The sequence below is a fragment of the Budorcas taxicolor genome, chromosome 5, assembly GCF_023091745.1.
Source record: "Budorcas taxicolor isolate Tak-1 chromosome 5, Takin1.1, whole genome shotgun sequence".
In the NCBI taxonomy this organism is placed as follows: Eukaryota; Metazoa; Chordata; class Mammalia; order Artiodactyla; family Bovidae; genus Budorcas; species Budorcas taxicolor.
In genome coordinates this window covers 70,650,178-70,673,411 of record NC_068914.1, presented here as the reverse complement: position 1 = coordinate 70,673,411, position 23,234 = coordinate 70,650,178, and the positions used below count along the sequence as shown (strand labels likewise).

General features: G+C 40.8%; 2 protein-coding genes across 6 annotated transcripts in view; one reads left to right on the top strand and one right to left on the bottom strand.

The window, feature by feature from the left end:
* Positions 1 to 15,929, bottom strand: part of CBX5 (chromobox 5) — a 34,570-nt gene extending 18,641 nt beyond the window's left edge. The window contains exons 1-2 of one of the 3 annotated variants that reach the window (XM_052641299.1): positions 15,809 to 15,905; positions 15,479 to 15,642 (exon numbers count right to left, since the gene is read on the bottom strand). The gene's annotated coding sequence lies outside the window, so the exon portion shown is untranslated. Of the gene's footprint in view, positions 1 to 15,478; positions 15,643 to 15,808 lie in introns of all 3 variants that reach the window. The other 2 variants (XM_052641297.1, XM_052641298.1) reach the window with 2 other exon arrangements.
* A 587-nt stretch (positions 15,930 to 16,516) lies between these two features.
* Positions 16,517 to 22,888, top strand: HNRNPA1 (heterogeneous nuclear ribonucleoprotein A1). 3 transcript variants are annotated; one of them, XR_008199407.1, is made up of 12 exons: positions 16,517 to 16,625; positions 17,174 to 17,290; positions 17,558 to 17,704; positions 17,842 to 18,052; positions 18,147 to 18,239; positions 18,325 to 18,417; positions 18,657 to 18,731; positions 18,924 to 19,082; positions 19,630 to 19,785; positions 20,031 to 20,096; positions 22,465 to 22,541; positions 22,755 to 22,888. XR_008199407.1 is itself a non-coding variant. In XM_052641291.1 (11 exons), exons 1-10 carry the CDS (start codon positions 16,611 to 16,613, stop codon positions 20,084 to 20,086), a joined length of 1,122 nt encoding a protein of 373 aa, XP_052497251.1. In that variant the 5' UTR covers positions 16,517 to 16,610; the 3' UTR covers positions 20,087 to 20,096; positions 20,329 to 21,052. The 3 variants fall into 3 exon arrangements, 1 of the variants encoding a protein (XP_052497251.1); XR_008199408.1 differs by lacking the exon at positions 18,924 to 19,082; XM_052641291.1 differs by lacking the exons at positions 22,465 to 22,541; positions 22,755 to 22,888 and adding an exon at positions 20,329 to 21,052.
* The last annotated feature ends 346 nt before the right edge of the window (positions 22,889 to 23,234 follow it).

The window sequence follows — 23,234 nt, the reverse complement described above, 5'->3', positions numbered from 1 at the left end:
CAGGGGGTACGCAGCAGAGACTCTAGTGTTTTAAATTCCCTCCTTGTTGTCACCACAATCATTTTAAAGAATTCTTCCTTAACCATGTTAAATGGTGCCTAGAGTCTGGATTATAGAGTAGCAGGGACTGTTTTCTTAGCTGAACTCCATTTTATTTTGCTGTAAACCTTAAAGCTTTTTTTTTTCAGCATTCTAAAAACATTTTCTTTCTGATCAGATGACCACCCCAGGAACAGGAAAGGTCACTACTAATCTCAGAATTTTGTCTTTGAGTACCATAAAAAGTTGCATTAATCAATTTACTTCAAACTAGCAAAATTTAGGGAATTATTCCAAGAATATATAGTTGTAAATCATATCTCCAGAACTTACTAGTAATAGGTCTGCCCACCCAAAAAGCTGTATGTTTTTATCAAAATACTTCATTTGGATGAGGGAGTGGGAGTGTGAGGAACGTAAGGTAAGGAGTTTCAAAAATAATTTTTCCACGAATTCAGACGGGAGTCCTTTAGCTTCAAGGAAAAAAAATCTGATTTATTTAAAATAAAAGCAGCCTCCAACCTCACCAGAGACAGGAAATGTCCTATTCCAGGGAGAATACCCCACCCCACCCCCACTCACCTTGGAATTTCCGGGAGCTGAGCAGTTTAGGTCAGAGCGCCAGGGTTAAAACCAGCCCCGGGTTAGATGCATGCAGTTAAGCATTGTGACTATGGCCTCCCCTGCCTCACGAGGAAAAACAAGGATTTACATATGTGTTCTTCAGTTTCAGGGAGGAAAGAGGACAATCTCCCTTTATACCTTCATGCAGAAGAGGAGCCCCAAAGGCAGAAGATGAATGGGGGTTCCCTCCTTTACCTACCGGATCGCCCCAGTTCTTTCTTTCCCTCTGGGCTAACAGGAGGGGCCTCCCCTCCCAGGTCTGGGGCTTGGCGGGCTGGCAGCTCCCCCGCCCCCACCCAGCTGCCTAGGCGCCACTGCGCAGCTGTCCCAGTCCGTTGCCATGGCAACTGGCAGCCTTACTAGACTAAGGGGGGGAGAGAAGCAAACGGAAAAGTTAAAAGGCTTAACTTTCCTTTTCAGTGAAGGCTGGGTGGAGAAGTTGGAAGGTACCTCCCTTGGCCTCAAGTCTAAGGCATTCAGAGCTCCAGGGAATTGCCTCTTGGGTTTTTAAATCCAGAACTTGTGCTTATTTCTCTAAGAGCACTGGGAATTTAATCAATAGCATTTTAAGATCTAACAGGATTATCGCTCAACTGGAAGCGGGGGCGGGGAAAGGCTAGATCCTTCTACAACAAGATCAGGACAAACTACCGACCCCCTAATCCAGCCCACCAGGAACACTTTAGGCGAGGCCTTTTCTACCATCTGTCACTGAACAGTTAATTAAAATTGGGAGGCGGGGGAGGTGCAGGGAGTAACAGGAAAGGCAGAAGAGAAGTATTTCAAAGATACTATACAACTTTCCTTCTTGGGGGATTACTAGATTCAGAAACAGAATCTAGAGACTTGAAGCACTACCGAAGACTCTTTCAACTGAAATTATAGATAGAAAACAATTTAATTCTCCAGTAGTTTTAAAAAGGGGAAGGAACAGTCCACTCACAACCATTACTGTTAATTGAAAACCACTTCTCATTAGTTGCTTTTGTAATATTATAAAACAAATTTAAAAATAATTACCCACTTGGAACATTAATTATACAATATAATAATTAAAACCTCGTGTATTAAAAATTCCTAATACTTGAGAAAAGGAGGACTGAGATAAAGAAAAGAGACTTAAGAGACTTGCAGTCCTGTGAATGTTCCTTTCTGCCGGCCTTAAAGAACATTTTAGAGAGCTCCACAACTCTGCTCTCTTCTTTACAGATATGAGTCTTTTAGAGACAAAGGCTGCTGCCACAAGAGAGTATGAATAAGGGACAATCAAAAGCCAAGAACCCGACTGAGGGGGGAAAAAAAAAAGAATGGTGATTATTCTGCCTATCAAACAGAAGAAACTGTAGGGAATGAGAGCACAATGGGCAGTTTTCAACTACGAGAATTTCTTCAACTTTGAATAGACTCATCAGGAAATCTGAGTAAAATCTGCCTTTCTCAACTCTTCGTAACTTTTAAAAACTTTTTGTAGTTAAGGGATATGAAAATAATGCCAAAGGAATTAGATCAGAGTTGTGATTCTGTGATTAACTTGCCATGTGTGATCCTGAGTAAATAAATTTTAGGTCTAACCTCAGAATCACTAAAGGGGGCCAAATAAATCCCCACTGCCTACCTCCAAGGGAAAGGGTGAGTTTATGTTGAAACCAGAGGCTGTTAAGTCCCCCAAGAGAAACTTTTATAAAATATTACAGGGCCTAATACAACAGCAGCAGGAAATACGTGACCTTCCAAATTCCTAAGCCATTAAGCCATATTACATGCAGTAACTCCTGCAGTTCCACATGTTAGAGAGCAAGAAAGGAGGAACCTTGTCTTTGTTAACCTGCTGCTAGTAAACCAAGAAACTTTCAGAGAAAAGGCAGGTAACCTTTTCTCTCAAGGGCAAAATTCTTACTCCTTAAAACTCAGGAAAACATTGGAGACTGCAGAATGAAAAAACAGCAGTTCTGTGAAGGGATAAGGGACAGGAAAGAATGACAGCAATACTAAGATTTTAGTGAAACCTTTCAGGGAAAACAAGGGAATCCAAAGAGGAAAGGGACAAAAACATTCTGGTGTTCCATCTTTCTCCTTAAAACATCAGGAAATAAAGAACCAGATCAATTCCCTCTGTCCCACTCTTAAGAACTGGCTAAAAGGTACATGGCTAAGATCCTTTTCTCTTTGGGAAATGGGTTTTGCAACAGCTGACAAATCAAATTGGGCCTGATGCCAGGAGTCAGAGTCCAACCATAATATTCTGTAAAGAATGGCATGCAATTGTCTTGTAAATCTCCTGGACAGTCACAGATCAGAAGCTGGCAAGGATGACGACATAGTTCTGATGGAATGTGTCTTATCTTAACCTTGAAGTTACAGATCTGCTCAGGAGCAGCAGTAAGAAATGAGAAATGCACTCAGACATCAGAGGGGACATAATTCTCTTTTAGACAGTGCGACCCAGTGTATTAGGGTCAAATGAAACACAAAGCCAGACGGACAATTTAAGGGCTAGAGCCTGGACCAGATAAAGCATCTAGACTGGTGGTTCACGCTGAGCTTGGGAGGAGGGAGTGTTCCAGCGTGAGAAATGAGACATGGCTGGCAGGATGATGGAGAGATTAAGGTAGAATCCCAATACCATGCTGGAGGAAGAGAGGCCGAGCCTCTTGAGCACAACCTTATTATCCTTATGGAAATCTCCATGGGAAGCAGTGAGCTTCTCAAGTCCCGTCTTTCAGACATAACAGATCTCAGCCTTTTCTTGAACACACACAGGAACTCTCTGGTAAAGGCATCAACAACTACTGACAGTCCAGCAATTTAACTGCCCATCAGATCACGAGAGAGAGCAGGCCCCACCCACCCTTCATATCAATGACACAAGGCAAATTCACCTTGCAGGCAGGCCCCTGTGTGCTGGGGGAAAACACCTAAGCCAGGGAATCTGGTGAGAATTCAGCCTTGGACAAAGAGCAAAGACCTTTGCGGTCAGGCAGTCAGAACGCACATTCCAAGTCGATGACAGGAAACTTCTTTAACAGATGAAATCTTCCAGAAAAAAAAAAAAAAAGAGAAAACGGGAAGAGGTGAGGAGGTGAAGCAGAGCGGGACCCAAAAATCCCACACATTGTAAGGGTAAAAGAAGATTTCAAAAAAAGTAAAAACTGCCAGTCCCCAGAAATTAGAGAGGGCATCACAGAAAGCTGGGGCAACGCAGAACAACAGATGTCATGATTAACTGTTTGCATTAACAGATCAATACTGGAAGCAGAGAACCACTCACATGAGATCGTTGGTTTGTGTACTCTGCCCAATCCCTCCATTCACTACTTTTCAATGTCAGTTGTCCTGATGGCTTTTGCATTTTCACGACACTGACAAGCAAAAGCATAAATATACACACACATACACATATGTGTGTATACATATATGTATACACAGTGTATATGTATATATATTTATGTGTGTGTGTGTGTGTATCTATAAAAACTAGGACTTCCCTGGTGGTGCAGTGGGTAAGAATCCACCTGCTAATGTAGGGGACACAGGTTGGATCCCTGGTCCAGGAAGATTCCACAGGCCGCAGAGCAACTACGCCCACGCACCACAGCACTGAGCCCACACTTTAAAGCCCGGAAGCCACAAGTAACAACTACTGAGCCTGTACACCTAGAGTCTGTGCTCCTCCACAAGAGAAACCACTGCAATGAGAAGGCCACGCACCACGAAGAAGGGAAGCCCCCACTGACCACAACCAGAGAAAGCCTGTGTGCAGCAGTGAAGACCCAGGGCAGCCAACACACACACACATACACATATATAATAATTCTAAGTCTTTCTCTAAGCTTTCTTTGTATTGTTTAAAAAGTAACAAAAGCAATTGCTAAGTTGCCTCACTGAACTACCTGCTGAACTATCTGGCAGTGGTAGTCAAACCAAGTGTCAAAATGCATTAATCAATGAGCTCTTTTATACAATTTTAATATAAATTTTATAAGCACACTAGGAACGCAAATCTTCTATTAAAAAAGTCATTCTAAAGAGCAGAAAAGGGCGAGGGCATATGCAAAGGTCCCTCTCACATGTATTAATTAAATATGCCACTGATGGGCAACTTCCGCTGGTCCAGGCTTGAGAAACTCCCAAGTCTCCCCTAAGGCCCTTGGGGAAAGCTGTTGGCTTATGTGAAGATTAAACTGTCAGCTACAGCGTTGTCTTCAAGGCGTCCTCTTTATAGCCTATGGTAGCAAATAAAACTGATGAAAAGAAACCAAATTTACAGAACCATTTTAATCTGGTCTGTATTCTTTGCTCTTTATAGATCTAGAAGTACCAATGGTTTTAGGTTCGCCACACATACAGCATAAAACTAAAATGCCCTCTATAAAGATGTTTTCTTCCACTAGATTTATGATTTCCAAAGTATTAGCCATGTGGCATCTTAACAAAAACACAGCATAGAGATGCACATTACAGCTGTCCTGGCTGTCTCAGGTTTTGTTAAATGGGCTGATAACTATCACTCCACCTCCACCAAAAGCCCATGAGCACCCAATTCAAGAGGAGTTAAAAGCTTTTTAAATGTCTATTTAAGAGACTGGATTAGGAAAGAGTTGAGGAGGAAGATTAACTGTGGTCGTTAACACCCCTATCATTAACAAGCCACATCTAGGCAACACAAACTTTATTAATAGAGAGGAGTGTGGAGAGAGGAAATGCTTCTCTCTTGACCAGCAGAGTTCCAGTTCTCCATCCTTTAAAAATCAGGCCAAGGCGCTGCTTCCACCAGTCACAGAATTATTCTGAGGCAAAGTATCCTATTTGCTGATTATCTAACCCTCCTGCACCAGCAAGCAAGGGAGTAAAGAGTCTTTTCTTCTTTTTGATTAAAACATATACATTATAAATAGAGATAAAGGCTACCCTATACATTTCATTGTATTGTCCTCTAAGCTCTGACCCCATTAAAAAATATAAATGAATGTGTACTACAGCAGTTCTCAGAACAACTCAGTTTTATGTTTGGTTCATTGGTATATTTAGCAGTAACACACACATTCTTGATATCTCATTACCAGATCACAATCCCACAAAATAATCTTACATGGGATATTTTTTTCCTATATTCAAATCTACTGTTTCATCTCTCAAGTGTCTGCTTTCTCTAAATTTAGTTAGGGCACACCTAAAGCCATCATGGGCAAGAGGTTAGCTATTCAATTATTTCTCGATTCAAGAGGAAGTAGAATTTGGTACCACTAAAGGGAAATGTCTTCCAGATGGTGCCTCTGAACACCTCTATCCTTGGAATGTACTGAATTTCTCAAAGCACCATAGTTTCTGGCGAGTGTTAATCTCACACCCACTCCTCTCTATTAATTAAATATGATGAAGCATGAACTAGTAGAGCCTGTCACCTTTCATGAGGAACCTGGCAATTTCTCCATAAATCTTACGAAAAATGGAAGAGTACCATTTGAGTAGATGACTGCAAACCTCAGATTTTTACATACCACTTTGGCAAATCATGTTCACAAAATATGGAAGGGTTAAAAGAGAACTGAAGTGCCCATCCCCAATTAAATTACAGTCATAAAGCATTTCTCATATAGTCATAAACTTAAGATTCACACTTATCTAGCTTGTACAGATTTTGGTTATCAGCAGCTTAAGAGTTACAATGGCTTCTTCAGGTCATTTCAACATATTCTCTATTTGAAGCCTGGAGAAAGAAATGGCAACCCACTCCAGCACTCTTGCCTGGAAAATCCCATGGACTGAGAAGCCTGGTAGGCTACAGTCCGTGGGGTCGCAAAGAGTCGGACACGACTGAGCGACTTCAAATCACTTCACTTCACTTCTATTTGAAGGAAGAGCTTCTACCATGCCTAACAATTTACATTCTACCACAGTCTTAGTTTAGCAAAGATATTCAAGAGTCATAAAAATTAATTTGCATAACCATAAACTAAAATCTCTAATGCAACTATTGAGATGGTATTAGACTTTAAATCAGTATGCTAAAATCTGATTAACACATCCTGACAAAAAGTTTTTACATAATTGGAATAAGAAAGATATCTCAGACTGTAAAACTTCCAGGAGTAAAAGAGAGCATTCCTTCAACATATGGCATAGTTTTGTGCTCTGCCATTACCTTGGTGTATTAGCAACATGAATTATATTGAAGTCACAGCCTACAATTTAGATAAATAAAATCAACCCAGTATTGAACTTTTTCCCATCTCATACTTGGCAGCTCCTTGGCCATCTATTAAGATCCTGACCAATTTCTCTCTGTAGCAATTTAAAAGCTGTAAAAAAATACATAATGGGTGATGACAGGAGAAACAAACCCACACCAGAAATTATTGAACCTTGTACATCTTTGCAAGTGTCTCTATTGACATATAAGTGTGAGTTACTACGCTACAGTATCATAAAAGTGTGCTCTACACTTTAGATATATTGATAGTTAAATGCAAAGAAAGGCCACCATCAGATAAATGGCTTAAGGGATGGCCAATCTCAGACCACCCAGCTCTTCCACTGAGCATTCTGACACATTGCTTAAGCCAAATAAGATGTTTCTTTTTGTCCAGCTTCCAACCATCATCCCAACTCAGAGCCTATGCCAAAAGGATGATACAGTAATACTGACCCTTGCTCTAAAATTGTCTGGTTGGTTATATATTTATTGAGAGCCAATAAGTGTCAAATGTTGCATGAACACTGAGTTTAAGCCCGTCTTCAACTTATGAATTAAGTTGAAGTATCACCAAGTCTCTCCCTGGTTCAGTCAGCAATGGCTAGCACCATCCCAAACGCTGTTGTAAAAAAAAAAGCTACTAAAAGGGCAACCAGTTAACAGTCGCAGTATCAGAACTAGGAATAAGATAGGAGTCCAATCCCAACTAGATCACTGAAAAGTTGAACTAGACAGGTCACTTAACCTAAGGTGTTAGCACTTTGCCCTGCTTATCTCACAGGTCTGCTGTGGGGGAATAAAAAAATTAGAAAACACTTTTAAATACATAAACCAGAGAAGTTAAATGTCCGATAGTAGATGAAGTTAAAAATACACTTCTGTCTTCTGGGAGAGTTTGTGTAGAACTGATGTTATTTCTTCCATAGAAGTTGGGAAAATTCACCTGTGAAGCCATTTGGACCAAGAGTTTTTCTCTGTGGGAAGGCTTTTAACTACAAATTCCATTTCCTTAATACACATAGGGATAGTGAGGTTAATTTCTTCTGAAGTGGGCTTTGGTAATCTTTCAAGGAAGCCATTCATTTTATCCTAGACATTAAATGCACTGGCATAATTGTTCATAATTCTCCCTTATAACTCTTACAGTGTCTACAGGATTAGTAGTGATATCCCTTCTCTTGTTCCTGATGTTAGTAATTTGTGTCTTTTTTCCACTGATCAAACTTGCTCACTACATTATCTTCTCCCAAAACAACTTTCAGTTTCATTGATTTTTTTTCTCTACTGGTTGTTTTATACTTCATCAACTAGTCACTGCTTTCACTCTATTTCTTCTGCTCACTGTGGGCTTGATTTTTTAAAACTGAATGAATTTGTCATGTAATATTCTAAGTTTAAGGTATACAGCATGTGTATCTTTGATACTTATATATTGTAATATGGTAGACAGTGTAGTGATATTTATCACATTATATAATTACAGTACAGTATTATCCATATTCATGATACCATGCATTAGGTCTGTTTTATTTTTAAAAATAATTTTATTTTTGGCTGCACTGGGTCTTCACTGCTGTGTGGGGGCTTTCTCGAGTTTTGGCGAGCAGGGGCCGGTCTTCACTGCGGTGCACGAGCTTCTCTTTTTGCAGAGCACAGGTTTCAGGTACACTTGCTTCAGTAGGTGCAGCTTGCAGGCTCTAGAGCATGGGCTCAGAGGTGGTGGTGCATCATGTGGAACCTTCCCAGACCAGAGATCGAATTCACGTCCCCTGCATTGGCAGGCGGATTCTCATCCACTGTGTCACCAGGGAAGTCCTGCATTAGGTCTTCAGAGTTGATTTACTACTTATTACAACTTTGTACCCTTAAACATCATCACTCTTATCCCTTTTTCTGGGTTAAGATAGAAAGACTCTAGATCTTTCCACCTTTAAAAAAAAACCTTTTATTTGTATTGGGGTATAGCAGATTAACAATGTTGTGATAGTTTCAGGTAAACAGCTAAGGGACTCAGCCCTTCATCTACATGTGTCCCTTCTCCCCTCAAACCCCCTCCCACCTAGGCCGCCAGGTAACATCTACCAGCACTCCCTGTGGTATATGGTAGGACCTTGTTTATCCATTTTAAACATAGCAGTGTGTCCATGTCGATCTCAAACTTTCTTTTTAATTAAAGCATTTAATACTATAAACTTTCCTCTAAGCACTGCCTTGGCTATATCCCACACATTTTGTTATATCATCATTTTTATTCAGTTCAAAATATTTTCCAATTTTGTGTGTGATCTTGTCTTTGATCCATGGGTTACTCAGAAGTATATTGTTTAGTTTCAATTATTTGGGGTGTTTTCCAGGTGTCTTACAGTCACTGATTTCTAATTCCATTACAGCCAGAAAACATACTTTGTATAATCAAATCCTTTTGAGATTTATGACAGATGGTCTGACTTGTTAAATATTGCTATGCACTTGAAAAAAATGTATATTCTGCTACTGTTGGGTGGAATATCCTATAAATGTCTATGTATCAGGCTCATTGACAGTGCTGTCCACGTCTTTACTGCTTTGCTACCTGTTCTAGTAATGGGCTTCTCAGGTGGCACAGTGGTAAAGAATCTGCCTGCCAATGCAGGAGACTCTGTTTGATCCCTGGGTTGGGAAGATCCCCTGGAGTAAGAAATGGCAACCCATTCCAGTATTCTTGCCTGGAAAATGCCATGGGCAGAGAAGCCTAGCAGGCTAAGTCCATGGGGTTGCAGAGCCAGACATGACTGACCCCAGAGCACACATTATTTCAGTTTTGTTTTTAACTAAAAGAAGGTGTTGAAGTTGCCAATACAATCGCAAGCGTGTATTATTTAGTTCTATTGTTTCCTTTCTTGTATTTTGATGCTTATTATTAGTTGTGTAAATTTTAGAATTATTGTATCCTCTTGATGAATTGATCCCTTCATCATCTACATTAGTGTTAACTCTTTGCCCTACTTACCTCATGTCTGTTATGGAAAAAGAACAAGAAAACACTTTGGAAAGTACACAGGAAACAGAGGATAAAATGTTTGATAACAGAAGTAGTTAAAATTAACTTTAATGAATTTTCTGAACTATCTGTAAGTTTTATCTATCCTTGTCTCCAACTACACATATAAATGAGGCTTGCCTATGTTTATCAGATTACTAGATATAATTTATTGTTGTGAAATACTGAACAAATTAGCAGTATATTACCCTCCACAACTCCCTGTGAGGTAAGTGAGTCTTACTGATTTAGGGATGCGAAACAAGGCACATGGAGTTCAAGGATGTGCCTCAGAAACCAAAGATAGATTTCCCAGCCTGTTGGGTTGACCTCTTTGTAGAGGGCATTTTATTCCGACATAATTATGCCCGTTGGCTCAGATATGAACTTGTTTTATTCTAAGAATTGTAGATTACAATCAGAGAAACACTTGAATTCAATTTGGTTCCTCCACTCCATGGAAGAAATAAATAATGAGTGTGTTATAAAACTTGATCTTGAAGCAGTCCTTTCAATGACACCATCTCAATCCCATGCTTTCTGGTGTGCTTCCTAGCAGTGAAACATGATGGAACAGGCACTCCGTAAGTCTGAAGAGTAAGACTGCACATCGGAATTTCCCTGAAGGTCCAATGGTTAACAGCTTCCACTGCAGGGAACTAAGATCCAGCATGCCGCACAGCCAAAAGAAAAAAAGACTGCAAGTGAAAAATTTTAAATCTAGGTCCATGACCTAGTTTCAGGTAGAAAAATCTGTCCTTTTTTTTTTTTTCCCCTTAAAATTCTGCTTACTCCCCTCTCTTTAAAAAAAAAAATTTATCGTAACTGAGTTAAAATTGATTCTAAGTGTTTAAGTTTGATGAACTATTCTTACTGGATAGGAAATCCAGACTACACCAGTCCTCAGCCTCATTAGAATGACTGAAAAGTGGTTCAGCTAGTCTATTACACTCGTTTTCGAAAATCACACACAAGTACAGGTTTGTTATCACGTGTTAATACCCCGAGAAACTGACAACCAGTCAACAACTCAGTTTTCTGTCCCTCAAGTTCTAGAGAAAACCAGTTGCACTATATTAGCCCCAAATATAAGAACAACTTCTTGATTTGCATTTAAAATTGACTTCAAAAATAAACTCCCAAGACAATGTAGGAGTCACTTCATAAAAAATTTTAGGGCTAGAGAACTATTAGTTATCACCTAGCCAATTCCTTCCGTAAGAAACTAAGGACCAAAGAAGGCAAATGGCTCACTTTGAGTTTCCTGAGCCTTTGCCTACTCTCACCACTTGCTCCTCATTTTAAAAAATAACCTTTTCTTTTTTGAATTAGGTAATATTTATTTGGATCGGGATTAAAGAACCAGGGTACAGTAGTCTAAATGATGCACCCCCCTCAAAGTTGTGACTATTACTTTCTATGGCAAAAGATGTGCTTTAAGAAGTGAAAGGAGAAATTTATCCCAGATTATGAGGTGAGCCTTAAATGCAATCACACATTTTGAGAGAGGCAGGGGTTCTGAGAGAGACATATAGAGAAGGCAAAGTGAAGACTGAGCAGGGAGTGAGGCGGCAAGGAAAACTGACAACCACCAGAAGCTAGAAAGGCAAGGAAGGGATTCTCCCCTAGGGCCTCCAGAACCGGCTCAACACCTTGATTGCAGACTTCTGGCCTTCAGAATTGTGAAAGAATAAACTCTTGTTGTTTGAAGCCACCAGGTTTGTGGTAATTGCAGCCACAAGAAACTAAGACACAGGGGAAATAAAATTTTAAAAATAATAAACCAAACATTTATAAAACTAATTACTGATGCAAAAAGAACTGTGCTTTAAATGACCCAAAGAATGCCTAAATCCTTTAATCTTTCATTTTAAAGGTAAGTTGAGGCAATCAGAGGATGCAATTTACCTAAAAGGATGGCAGATCTGAGAAGACAAACTCAGAAAGGTCTAATATTTACATAGCTGCTAACAAGAACAGTGCAGGTTTTCCCCCAAACATGCTAGCTGGTAGAGCTCCCGGGCAGACTAAACACAGGCAACAGTTGCCACTGTGGGTGTTCTGCCAACACAAGTGCAAAGTTGTCATCAGAAATGAATATGTGGCTTCGAGTGGCTTACAGAAATCCAACAAATCTGCGTCCTGGACTCTGCACAAGCCAACTCTTTTCAGGATGACCTGGACTCCTTCCCATTAGTACAATGATCAGTTAAAGCCATCCTCTACAAGGAGGGAAGGGAAATCAATTTATGTCAGAGAAAAAAAGACAATTGCCCAGAGTCTAAGGTCATCAATAACAATGTGTAAATATCAGCCACACTGAGTCAGTTATAAATGATATCTAGCACTATTAATTTATTGCTTTTAAAGTCAACATCCAGAGCATTTAGGCCCAATTTCATGTTAGGTGAATGGAAATAAAAACAGACCAAGTAAAAGCACAAGAAAAAAATGCTTTACCAGGAGATGTGATATGAGCTATTTCAGTAAGATATAAAAATTATGCTATGTGGTTAAATAAACGGTAAAAGCAAAAAATACTAGTCTTCCTCAGAAACCTCTGTATCCTGGATACCGTTCTCTCTTTTCCAGAAATATTGTCAAGGGCTCTGAAAATCACCAGAACTTTCCTAGATATATAAAAATCCAGTCAATTCGAAGGTATGCTCTATCTTTGTCTTTCCTCAGTTATCATCCTGCTCACCACCTACCTGAGAGAAACTTTCTACCTATTGGATTTCATTTTCCTTTTAGATAACAATCATTTTATGTTTGGATGCAACAGGATATACCTCTAAGTTCTAAGCACAAGTGTCTGAAATTTTTGTAACACAGACTCAGCATTTTGTATTGTTAACAGAGTGTACAAGTTAACAATCAAACCAAGTTCTCCAAAAGCAAGAAATAAAAGTCTAAACTTAGGATTTTCAATATGACAGTCTCAGATTTCAATTAAAAACTACTCACCAAAATTTCCCCACCAGAGAGAAATGTTTATCAGACCTATTAACTATGACAGTGTAAGAGAACTTACAATAGAACAAGCAACTTTTATTCACACATCACAGTAAACCAAAAAGTCTAGGTACAATTCCCGAAAATTTTCAAATAAAAATATACTATTAAAAAACATCAAATAAAGGATCACTGATTAGTTTGTTTATAGACCAAAGTAGGCAGGGCTAAAGATGAAAGGAATCTACTCAGAGTAACCCAGGGAGGCGTATTTTGGATTACCTGTTCTTCAAGTCAGTATTTCTTTTCCCCCAAAGTATGGGTCTCTAAACAGCTGAAAAATCAGTTCAGCAGAAATCAACCTGTGTTTTTAAAAAAATGAAATAGAGTACTATAAATGAGAAAATGTCAGAATGCTTTGTGTATGTATTTGTATAGTGAAACTTTAAAGGAAAGAGGATTAAGTCAGATGAGAATGTAAGAAGCATCTGAAGCAAAGTCTACCTCTCCAAACACTTACTTGCCATTATTTTAGGAAGCCAGACACAAGATGCAATCAGTGTTTAAATGCAAATGGTGAAAATGTTAATGTAGCTCTCCTTTTATCCAATCAAACAGTGATCGCTCTACATGTGAAGAGATGATCATAAGGACTTAGTGATCCATTCACCAAAGAACACCTCCTGAACACTTCACCCATCTTCTAAATTCCAACTGGTCAAATAGAAGATTTTGACAAGATGATCGATTCTACCATCTGTTATTTCAAGATCAATAGTTTTCAAGTGGAGACTTTGCACCCTTCCCTCAAAGGACATTTGGTGACATTCTGATTGTCACAAGAAGAGGTGTGGGGGAGGTGAGATGCATTTATCAGGCTCAAAATGTCAATATCGCTGAGACTGAAAAACTCTGTAGTAGATCAAGACTGTATTCCTTTCAAACCTAAATAAATCAGGGACAGACGGGGCTTCCCTGGTGGCTCAGATGGTAGTCTGCCTGCAATGCAGGAGACCCGAGTTCGATCCCTGGTTTGGGAAGATCCCCTGGAGAAAGGAATAGCTACCCACTCTCAGTATTCTTGCCTGGACAATTCCATGGACAGAGGAGGCTGGCAGGCTACAGTCTATGGGGTTGCAAGAGTCAGACAGGACTGACCAACGAAAGCTCTCACTTTTTTTTCACCCTTAATCTGTATCACTTTAGTTCTTATAAATGTTATAAATGAAGTAGTTACATTATTAGAATACCTACGAACAGCTTACAAGCAAGTACAAAATAGGTTTTCCTTTTGCAAGTGCCAAACAGGAAAATCTTTCCTCTGTTCACAATAAGCTCAGTTAAAATCATCTTCCTTTTGTATATCACAAAAGTCTCTACTCATAGCAGTACCTCATGTGTATCTGAATTTATTACAATATTTAAAGATTTTCTCTTTGACAATAAATCAGTAAATAATAGAGCAGTATAGACGCTGATACAGTCAATATGTAATTAAAATGTTTTACTAAAATATACTGGGGAGAGTAGAATGGCCATTACCAACATGATATGGACTACTTATAAAATACTTTGAAGGAAATAAAATCAAAAGGCAAAAAAAAACCACCCAGGTGATGAATGAGTCCTATCTCCAACATCCTAAGTATTAACCTCCTTAAGTAACTAGTTTTTTTTATCTAAATCCAGATATCCTCAAAGGAACAGCAGAAAGGGCTTAGGAGATCTGTAATGGCTTAAAGAGGGAGATGCAGATGCAGAGAAAAGATCCTCAGAGAAGAACTTAAAAGACTTTGGGGACACGGGCAATGCTTGCAAAATATCTAGCAGGATGCCTAGCAAGTACTCAGAGTCACCTTTTCAAAATTTGCATTTTAAAATCGAGGGTCACCTTAGTTCTTAACAGAAAAACAGCACTTTTTTGAGGTGTAAGGAGGTGGTGAGAAGTACTTGCTTGTAACTAAAAAACACAAAAACAATTGGCTTTAACTTTAATCACAAATTATTACCCCTGCAAAGATTTGAACACTGGAGATCCAACCTGTCTCCATCCCACTGTAACCCTGGAGGTTAACACCCTTTGTTATGTTAGCTTGCCAAAACTTTTTCTATGGATTTACAAATCTCTTTGTCCGTGGTAATATGCATTATTACTATTATGTTGACTTTTCCTGGGTACCTTTCCTCAACAGTACAAAGAGATTTATCCTACACTTTCTAATATTTCAAGTAAGTCTTCGTGAAGAAGTTCTCAAACTCAAAAAACATTTCTTGTCCCCACCCCACCTCCCAACCTAAAAGTGTGAGATTGTGGGATGTAGCGATGTGGGGCCAAAATTCAGGCATTCAGGACCAAACTTACAGCTTTCCTACCAGATAAGTGTGTGGCCTGGAAGCCCAAAGGCTTCGTTCAAATCATTGTGGATAAAATACCCACCCCCACACGCCATCGCAGGCAGTGACTCCTCATCCTCGCATCCCCAAATCTAAGGCCTCCCTCTGCTGGAGCGCTGATTGGGCAGTCAGCCCGAGCGCTTTCAATAGGCTGTGTGTCTACTGGCTCCAGATTTGGTCTATCCATTTAAGCGCTCGACTCCCGCATCCCCCATTGGAGTCAAACCGCTGCCTCTCGGAGGAGCCCAACCTACCGCGCGCTTCGTGCTCATTGGCTCAGTGAGCCGCTGCTCAGGAGGAGCAAGCCCTCCTCCTACATACCGATGGCCCAAGGACCGGTCAGTCGGCAGCTAAAGGCAGACCCAATTGGCCTATACACTCGCCAGTCAAACTCTTCGGCTGCAAAGCTCCACAGAACCTACGGGGATAAAACATCCCGCCCCTGTTCTTCCATTGGTTGGGTGGACCCACCGCTCCCCCTTCACGATCCCCCACCCCGCGGTCCATTCATTACACACAATAACGGGACCGATTGGAGTCGGTTCAAGACCTCGTATGCGTAGGCAAGACTGTCCGCCACTTACCCGGGATCGAGACCGATCACTCACGCTAACGTCTCCCCTGTTCTTCTGTGGTGAGACCACAAGCCACCGCCGCTGCCGCCTTCTGCGCAACGCCAACCGCCCGCCAAAACGGATCCTTCCCTGCGCCTGCGCGACCAATCCTGAGACCGGACCCTTTCCCCGCCCATTACGCCTGCGCAAAAGAGGCCCAGCTCCCGCCACTACGCAGGCGCCTTAGGTAAGCCGCCGTCTTCTGCCCGCCATTTCACGTGTTCCTAGCGCCAAACGGAACTTCTTACGCGCCTGCGTAAACTCGCCATTTTCCTACACATGCGCTCAGCAGGCAGTCCTTGTCAAAAAACGAAAATTTGTAACTTGCTAACTGCTTTTCTGAGGCATAGTATTAATCATGGTTTGCCAGGTAAACTGAATATAAAATTAAGGCCGTAGAGGATTAAAAAGTTTCTTTAAATAACAAGTACATTCAGACATGAATGGTTGAATTACTAGCCAATCACTCTAGTTAAGAATAATATTACTCGAGAGCCAATAGACCCCCGAGGGGTGGAGACTGCGTAGAACGCCCAAATGGATGACGTTACGCAGCAATGCAGCACCAGAGACCAATGGTAGGGGAAAGCTGTTTCAAATATCCAATCAGAGCTATTCGGGGGCGGAGTCTACCAATGCCGAAAGCGCGGAGGCGGGGTAAAAAAGGGAGGCCGAAGGTAGGCTGGCAGATACGTTCGTGAGGTTACTCCTTTCTGCCCGTGGACGCCGCCGAGAAAGCATCGTTGAAGTCTTCCCCGCCTCCACTGCCGTCATGTCTAAATCAGAGGTGGGTAAGACGCTCTCTCCAGCTGAATAGCCTTTCCTCTTCCTTTCCTGAGTTTAGCAGGGTGCAGTTTGTTTGGCTGCTTGCCCCAGTCCTGTCGACGGTTCTTCGATCGCTGCCCGGGCCTCCCCCTCCCTGAGTTGAGGTCGCCATTTTGTCCTCGTCGCCATGAGGCTGCTGTCTTGAGACCCTTAGCAACCACTCCTGCTCGGTACCCCTTGCAAAACTCTTAGGCACATTTAGTCTGTTTTTCACCTTGTCCCAATGGGCTGCTTTTTAAAAGAGTACCTACAGACGGATGTGGGCCATGTAGTTCTCTTTCCTAGTCCTTTTGTTGCGCCTGCGTCGGAGGGAGAGTAAGGGACGCATGCGCTCAGGGCCTCCGAGCCCACCCAGCCCCCAACATACTGCCTCCCCCAGAGGGGAGAAGCACGTGGTTTGTTGCGCCCCAAAGGAACAATAAGTGCTTCGTACGTTGCTATCTATTTTTTTGCAACTGAAAGATGATTTGCGTTATAGCCCTACTTATTCTTTCCCTCCTCCACTCCTAGTCTCCCAAAGAGCCCGAACAGCTGCGGAAGCTCTTCATCGGAGGATTGAGCTTTGAAACAACCGATGAGAGTCTGAGGAGCCATTTTGAGCAATGGGGAACGCTCACAGACTGTGTGGTAAGACTCGAAAGAGACAAAGGGCTGTAGAACTAGTTGGTTTCCTTGGCTTAAGTTGCTGCGGTTATTGTTTGAATGCTAATAGGATGGTAGCTGTAAGTATGGAGTGCCTTTAAGTAAAAAAGCACCCAACTAATTCACTGCAGATGGTTAGTGGGAAATGGAAGGACTTGAGATAAAAGGTTGGTAATAAAGTTTCTTGTTAACCTTAGTCAAGGTAGAAAATCACCCATTTCGGGGGTCTTAACACGTATTAAACATTTTAAGGTAATGAGGGATCCAAACACCAAGCGCTCCAGAGGCTTCGGGTTTGTCACATACGCCACGGTGGAGGAGGTGGATGCGGCCATGAATGCAAGGCCACACAAGGTGGACGGAAGAGTTGTGGAACCAAAGAGGGCCGTCTCAAGAGAAGTAAGTACCTTTTTCATCCTTGAAGTAGTCATTTGGAGGATTTCCACTAGGGAGACTTTACATGTGGGGGTGTAGTAGATTTAATATTCCTCACTTAAATAGATTTCGATAATACACGTTAATTTTTCCTACATTAGGATTCTCAAAGACCTGGTGCCCACTTAACTGTGAAAAAGATTTTTGTTGGTGGCATTAAAGAAGACACTGAAGAACATCACCTGAGAGATTATTTTGAACAGTATGGGAAAATTGAAGTAATTGAAATCATGACTGACCGAGGCAGTGGCAAAAAGAGAGGCTTTGCTTTTGTAACCTTTGATGACCATGACTCCGTAGACAAGATTGTCAGTAAGTATCAGGTGGCTGGCATTTGTTAAGGGTTCTGAAATCTATGCTGTATACTGAATTCTGAGATGATCTGTTTGTTTTCAAAATCGTTTAGTTCAGAAATACCACACTGTGAATGGCCACAACTGTGAAGTGAGAAAAGCCCTGTCTAAGCAAGAGATGGCTAGTGCTTCATCCAGCCAGAGAGGTAAGTTTGCTACTTAACTAAACCGTAAACATAGTTTTGAATAATTATAGTCTGTACAGCCCAACACTTCATCTTGATTCTTCAGGTCGAAGTGGTTCTGGAAACTTTGGTGGCGGTCGTGGAGGTGGTTTTGGTGGGAATGACAACTTTGGTCGTGGAGGAAACTTCAGTGGTCGAGGTATGTTTGGCTGTAATTTACTAATAAAGAGTTAATGGTAAAATTGTAATGACCCCCTGATGACTTCTTCAAAGTTACATTTTAATCCAAATGTAGTTCTGGCTTGTCTCTAACCAGTAACTGTTAAAATATGGAAATAGTTCTAATTGAATGCTTCCTCAAATTGATACTTAATATAAGGTAATTTGTATGCAATCTACGACCTTTAGACCTGGTTTTTAAATTCCACTTTCTTCTAGGTGGCTTTGGTGGCAGCCGCGGTGGTGGCGGATATGGTGGCAGTGGGGATGGATATAATGGATTTGGTAATGACGGTAAGTTTTGTTAAAGAACCACAGGTAAAAAATTTTGGCAACCTTTAGAATAGGTTAGTAGAGACTAAAACCCTAGTGCATGATAAGCTCAACTGATTTAATAGCATGTTGTGAGCAGGCTTTTAGCCATGCTTGCACAGAATTTGACTGCTGAATACTTTTGTCTTATTGAGAAGACTTGTATTCTTGTAGGTGGTTATGGAGGAGGCGGCCCTGGTTACTCTGGAGGAAGCAGAGGCTATGGAAGTGGTGGACAGGGTTATGGAAACCAGGGCAGTGGCTATGGCGGGAGTGGCAGCTATGACAGCTATAACAACGGTGGAGGCGGAGGCGGCTTTGGCGGTGGTAGTGGTAGGTATCCAGTGATCCAAGTACTTGGTGCAATAGCTAGATTAGCCTTTTAGACTTTATCCTTAGGAGGATTTGATGGTCTTAAAGCGTTGTGTGTTGTGCTGCATGGTACTTTTTTTTTAATGGGCTTGCAGTGCTACCTCCTCCTAGCTTTAAGCTGGGGCCGCCTCACTCCCAAATAGATAGATGGTTAAGTGGATAGTGGTGTCTTCAATTGGAATTAGATTAGCTTCTAGCCGGATTTAGTGTTAACTCTTGGGATCTTAGGTGCTTAGTTGATGTATCCAGCATGTGTTTGCTGTGCCCTTGGCTGGGTAAAGGCCTTAAAAGGCAAGAGAATATATACCTTTTACGCCATGGTGAGTTGGGTGAAGTTTTAGTTACTGGATTATTCAACTGAATGCCTTGCGCATGAAATACAAAGATAATTGAAATTGGAGCCACAGAAGTTTGGGAGCAAGGCAGATCAAGCAACTTTTTTACTCTGAACACTAGGATTTCTCATTTTCCCTGAATAACATATAAAGGTCCTCTTTTCCATTCTTAGGAAGCAATTTTGGAGGTGGCGGAAGCTACAATGATTTTGGCAATTACAACAATCAATCTTCAAATTTTGGACCCATGAAAGGAGGAAACTTTGGAGGAAGAAGTTCTGGCCCCTATGGTGGTGGAGGCCAATACTTTGCCAAACCACGAAACCAAGGTATGGTATATATGTGGTATTGGAGGGCTAAACTAATACTGTTTAGGAAATGTAGAAACCAAAACGCTGAAAAATTAAAACGTTGAGGAAAATGACTGAGTTAAAATAGTTTGAGTTGGGAAAATCACATGAGCCCCAACCTGTGGTTTTCAACTTATGCAATATAAATAGGTTAAGCCCCAACTATAAAAAACATCGTTACTGTTTGTACTTCTAAAGCTTAAGAGAATAAATTTTGTTTCTAGGTGGCTATGGTGGCTCCAGCAGCAGCAGTAGCTATGGCAGTGGCAGAAGGTTTTAATTACTGCCAGGTAAGTGAACACCTTTTTTTGTTGTTCTCACTTAATTGTAATTTATAATGAACCCAGTAACCCTAATATAGCTGAGCAGTGCAACATAGTTAACATTATAATTACAGTAAAATTGTGAATATTAAGTTAATATTCAGATCAGCAAAATTTGTGGGAAACAACTTGCTGTTGGATTGTAGCCTTGAGTCTTAATATGTTTAGATTAACAACTTTATTCCATATTGTTCAACAGGAAACAAAGCTTAGCAGGAGAGGAGAGCCAGAGAAGTGACAGGGAAGCTACAGGTTACAACAGATTTGTGAACTCAGCCAAGCACAGTGGTGGCAGGGCCTAGCTGCTACAAAGAAGACATGTTTTAGACAATACTCATGTGTATGGGCAAAAAACTCGAGGACTGTACTTGTGACTAATTGTATAACAGGTTATTTTAGTTTCTGTTCTGTGGAAAGTGTAAAGCATTCCAACAAAGGGTTTTAATGTAGATTTTTTTTTTTGCACCCATGCTGTTGATTGCTAAATGTAATAGTCTGATCATGACGCTGAATAAATGTCTTTTTTTTTTTTTTAATGTGCTGTGTAAAGTTAGTCTACTCTGAAGCCATTTTGGTAAACTACCCCAACAGTGTGAAGTTAGAATTCCTTCAGGGTGATGCCAGGTTCATTTGAAATTTATTTACAAACCTGCTTGGTGGAGAAGCTGTTGTCTTCAGAACCTTGGTGTAGTTGAACTGACAGTTACTGTGTTGTGACCTGGAGTTCACCATTAAAAGGGTCACCCATGCAAAGTCATGGAGTTTTTTTTATTTTTATTTTTTGGTTATTAATGATTGTTGGCACATCCTATGCAATATATCTAAATTGAATTATGGTACCAGATAAAGTTATAGATGGGAATGAAGCTTGTGTATCATCCATTATCATGTGTAATCAATAAAAGATTTAATACCCTCTTGAATGGAATGACAACTGTATGGATTCGGGACTGGCAGAGTTTTGGACCTTCCCTACCCTCTACCCCTGATGTTGAATGCTTCTATCAATTCAAGTTCAAAACTCTGCCAGAGAATAGAAACCAGCTGCTGGCTAATGCCACCTCATAAATCCACAAATTAGAAGTTTGGGGGAAGACCTTTTTTAAAACTGACTAGTGCCATTAAGAGTTTTATTCAACACAAAAACAGGCTTACATTAAAGGAAAACTGCAGTTTCTGTCCTGGTTGGGTGGGTCTTTAGAGGTTGATGGATTGACCACTTATTATATGGAGATTAAAATTTCACGTGAGAAACTATTGTTTACTTAAATATGTGCTAACTGCAGTTTTCCTTTAAATACAGCACAAGATCACACAACCATCCTAAAATGTTGCTTGTATAGAAAATGACTTTTAAAACCTTTATAACGTTATTATCCAATCATTGTTATTTGTACATAGCTTCCTTTGAGCCCTCAATTTCAGTGCCATTGTACCTAGTAGTATAGATATTTGTTTACCACTAGGATTGTGTACTCCATCCCATGGGTGTGTTACCTGGAAGTTTGGGGAGGGTTGGGTTGGGGTTGGGTGGGAGGTGGAGGTGGGTGGGAAAGCATGGGTAATAGTTCCATGGGCTTGATATTGGCTGAGTTTGCAATGGCAGGTGGAACCTTAACTATTGAGGGAGTTTGCAGATCCCTCAGGATTCGTGACAATGCCTTTAAAGATCCAGGAGAGATGTTCAGCTACTAGGAACTGCTAGCAAGTATAGCGCGAATGGCTCCGAGCCCAGACACTCTACAGCTGAGAGTAGACACTTGTGGTATGTGGAGTACAGATAAGCCAGGGGCAGGCCACGGCACTCCATGAAAGCTAGGAGAGTGAAGTTTCAGTGACCATCGCAAGGAAGGAGGCAGACAAGAGTAAGGCACACCTGACTCTTAGGACTAGCAGTCAGAACCAGGAGAAAAGGTTTTATTGCTATGCTGATAGGTAAGAACAGATTTTACTTACATCCATATAGCTCTCTAAAATCCAGCCTTCTCATTTTTCTTAATATATTGAGCCAAAACTAGTCCAGTTAAGCTGAACTTGGTTTTTCTGGAACTGAGTTGCTTTAAATTGACACCCTACTCTTGGTGGCTCCCGAATGAAGGAAGTGAGCACTTTTTTAAAATTATCTCTACTGTGATATATATTTACCCTTTAATTTCTATATTTCTTACCTTCCTTTGACCTATTTCCATAAAACAATGGCTCAAAGTAATATTAGAATCTTCCCCCAAATGCTTGTGGGAGGTTGGGTGGGCCGTTAGTGGGAGGTGGGGGGTTAGCCTGAGATGGAACTTGTCTCTGAAAAAAAGCTAGTTCTAAAGGCTGTTTACTTTTCTAGGGAGGACTCTGCTACCACAGGCATATCAACTCTTAAAAAAAATCCAGAAACTTCAGTCCAAGCTCATGGATAAAAAGGTAAGCTTTTATAGAGTAACAATGCTTAGTATTCCCAAAGAAAAATGACAAGCTGTCCCTCATAGACAAGAGAGGTCTCATAGCTTGATCTGTTACTTACCTAATAGACTAGCCAGCAAGCACTATTAAAAAATTGGATTCTCAGTCAAGAGAATGGTTATGACTGTAGACTCTCTCATCTGCTTAACGTACTTTTCTTTTTCCTTTTTGCAGAAACATCCTCATGAGGACCTTTATCCGAGCCTCTTGGTGCTTGTCACTGCCATGCAGTTATTTACTACCTGCTGTGCAGCCTGAATCAATCATTCAATTTTGTGAATGAACTTTAAAAAAATAAAATGCATTTCACTTGGTTTTGTGCCTTGTTTTCTTTGTCTCCCTTCATGATATTTATGGTAAATAACTTGATGCTGCTGGTTGTTCTTTACCAGATGAAGCTTGAGAATGGGGAATAGAGGAGTTAATGATAGCCAGGTGTCTGGTACACCAGAATTGTACCCTCATTCCTTGTTGTGTTCTTGAGCATAGTGGGCCTCGTCTAGGAGTGAACGAGCTTTTACCGGTCAATTATTTCCAGCTTCAAAAAAGCCAAGGAGGTACTTCACCTTTGCAAAGGTAGTAAGCCTAAAAATGTGTTTGGAAGCAGTAGTTAACTCTTTCAGCAAGTGTTTGTATTTTTCTCTAGCCTGTTTC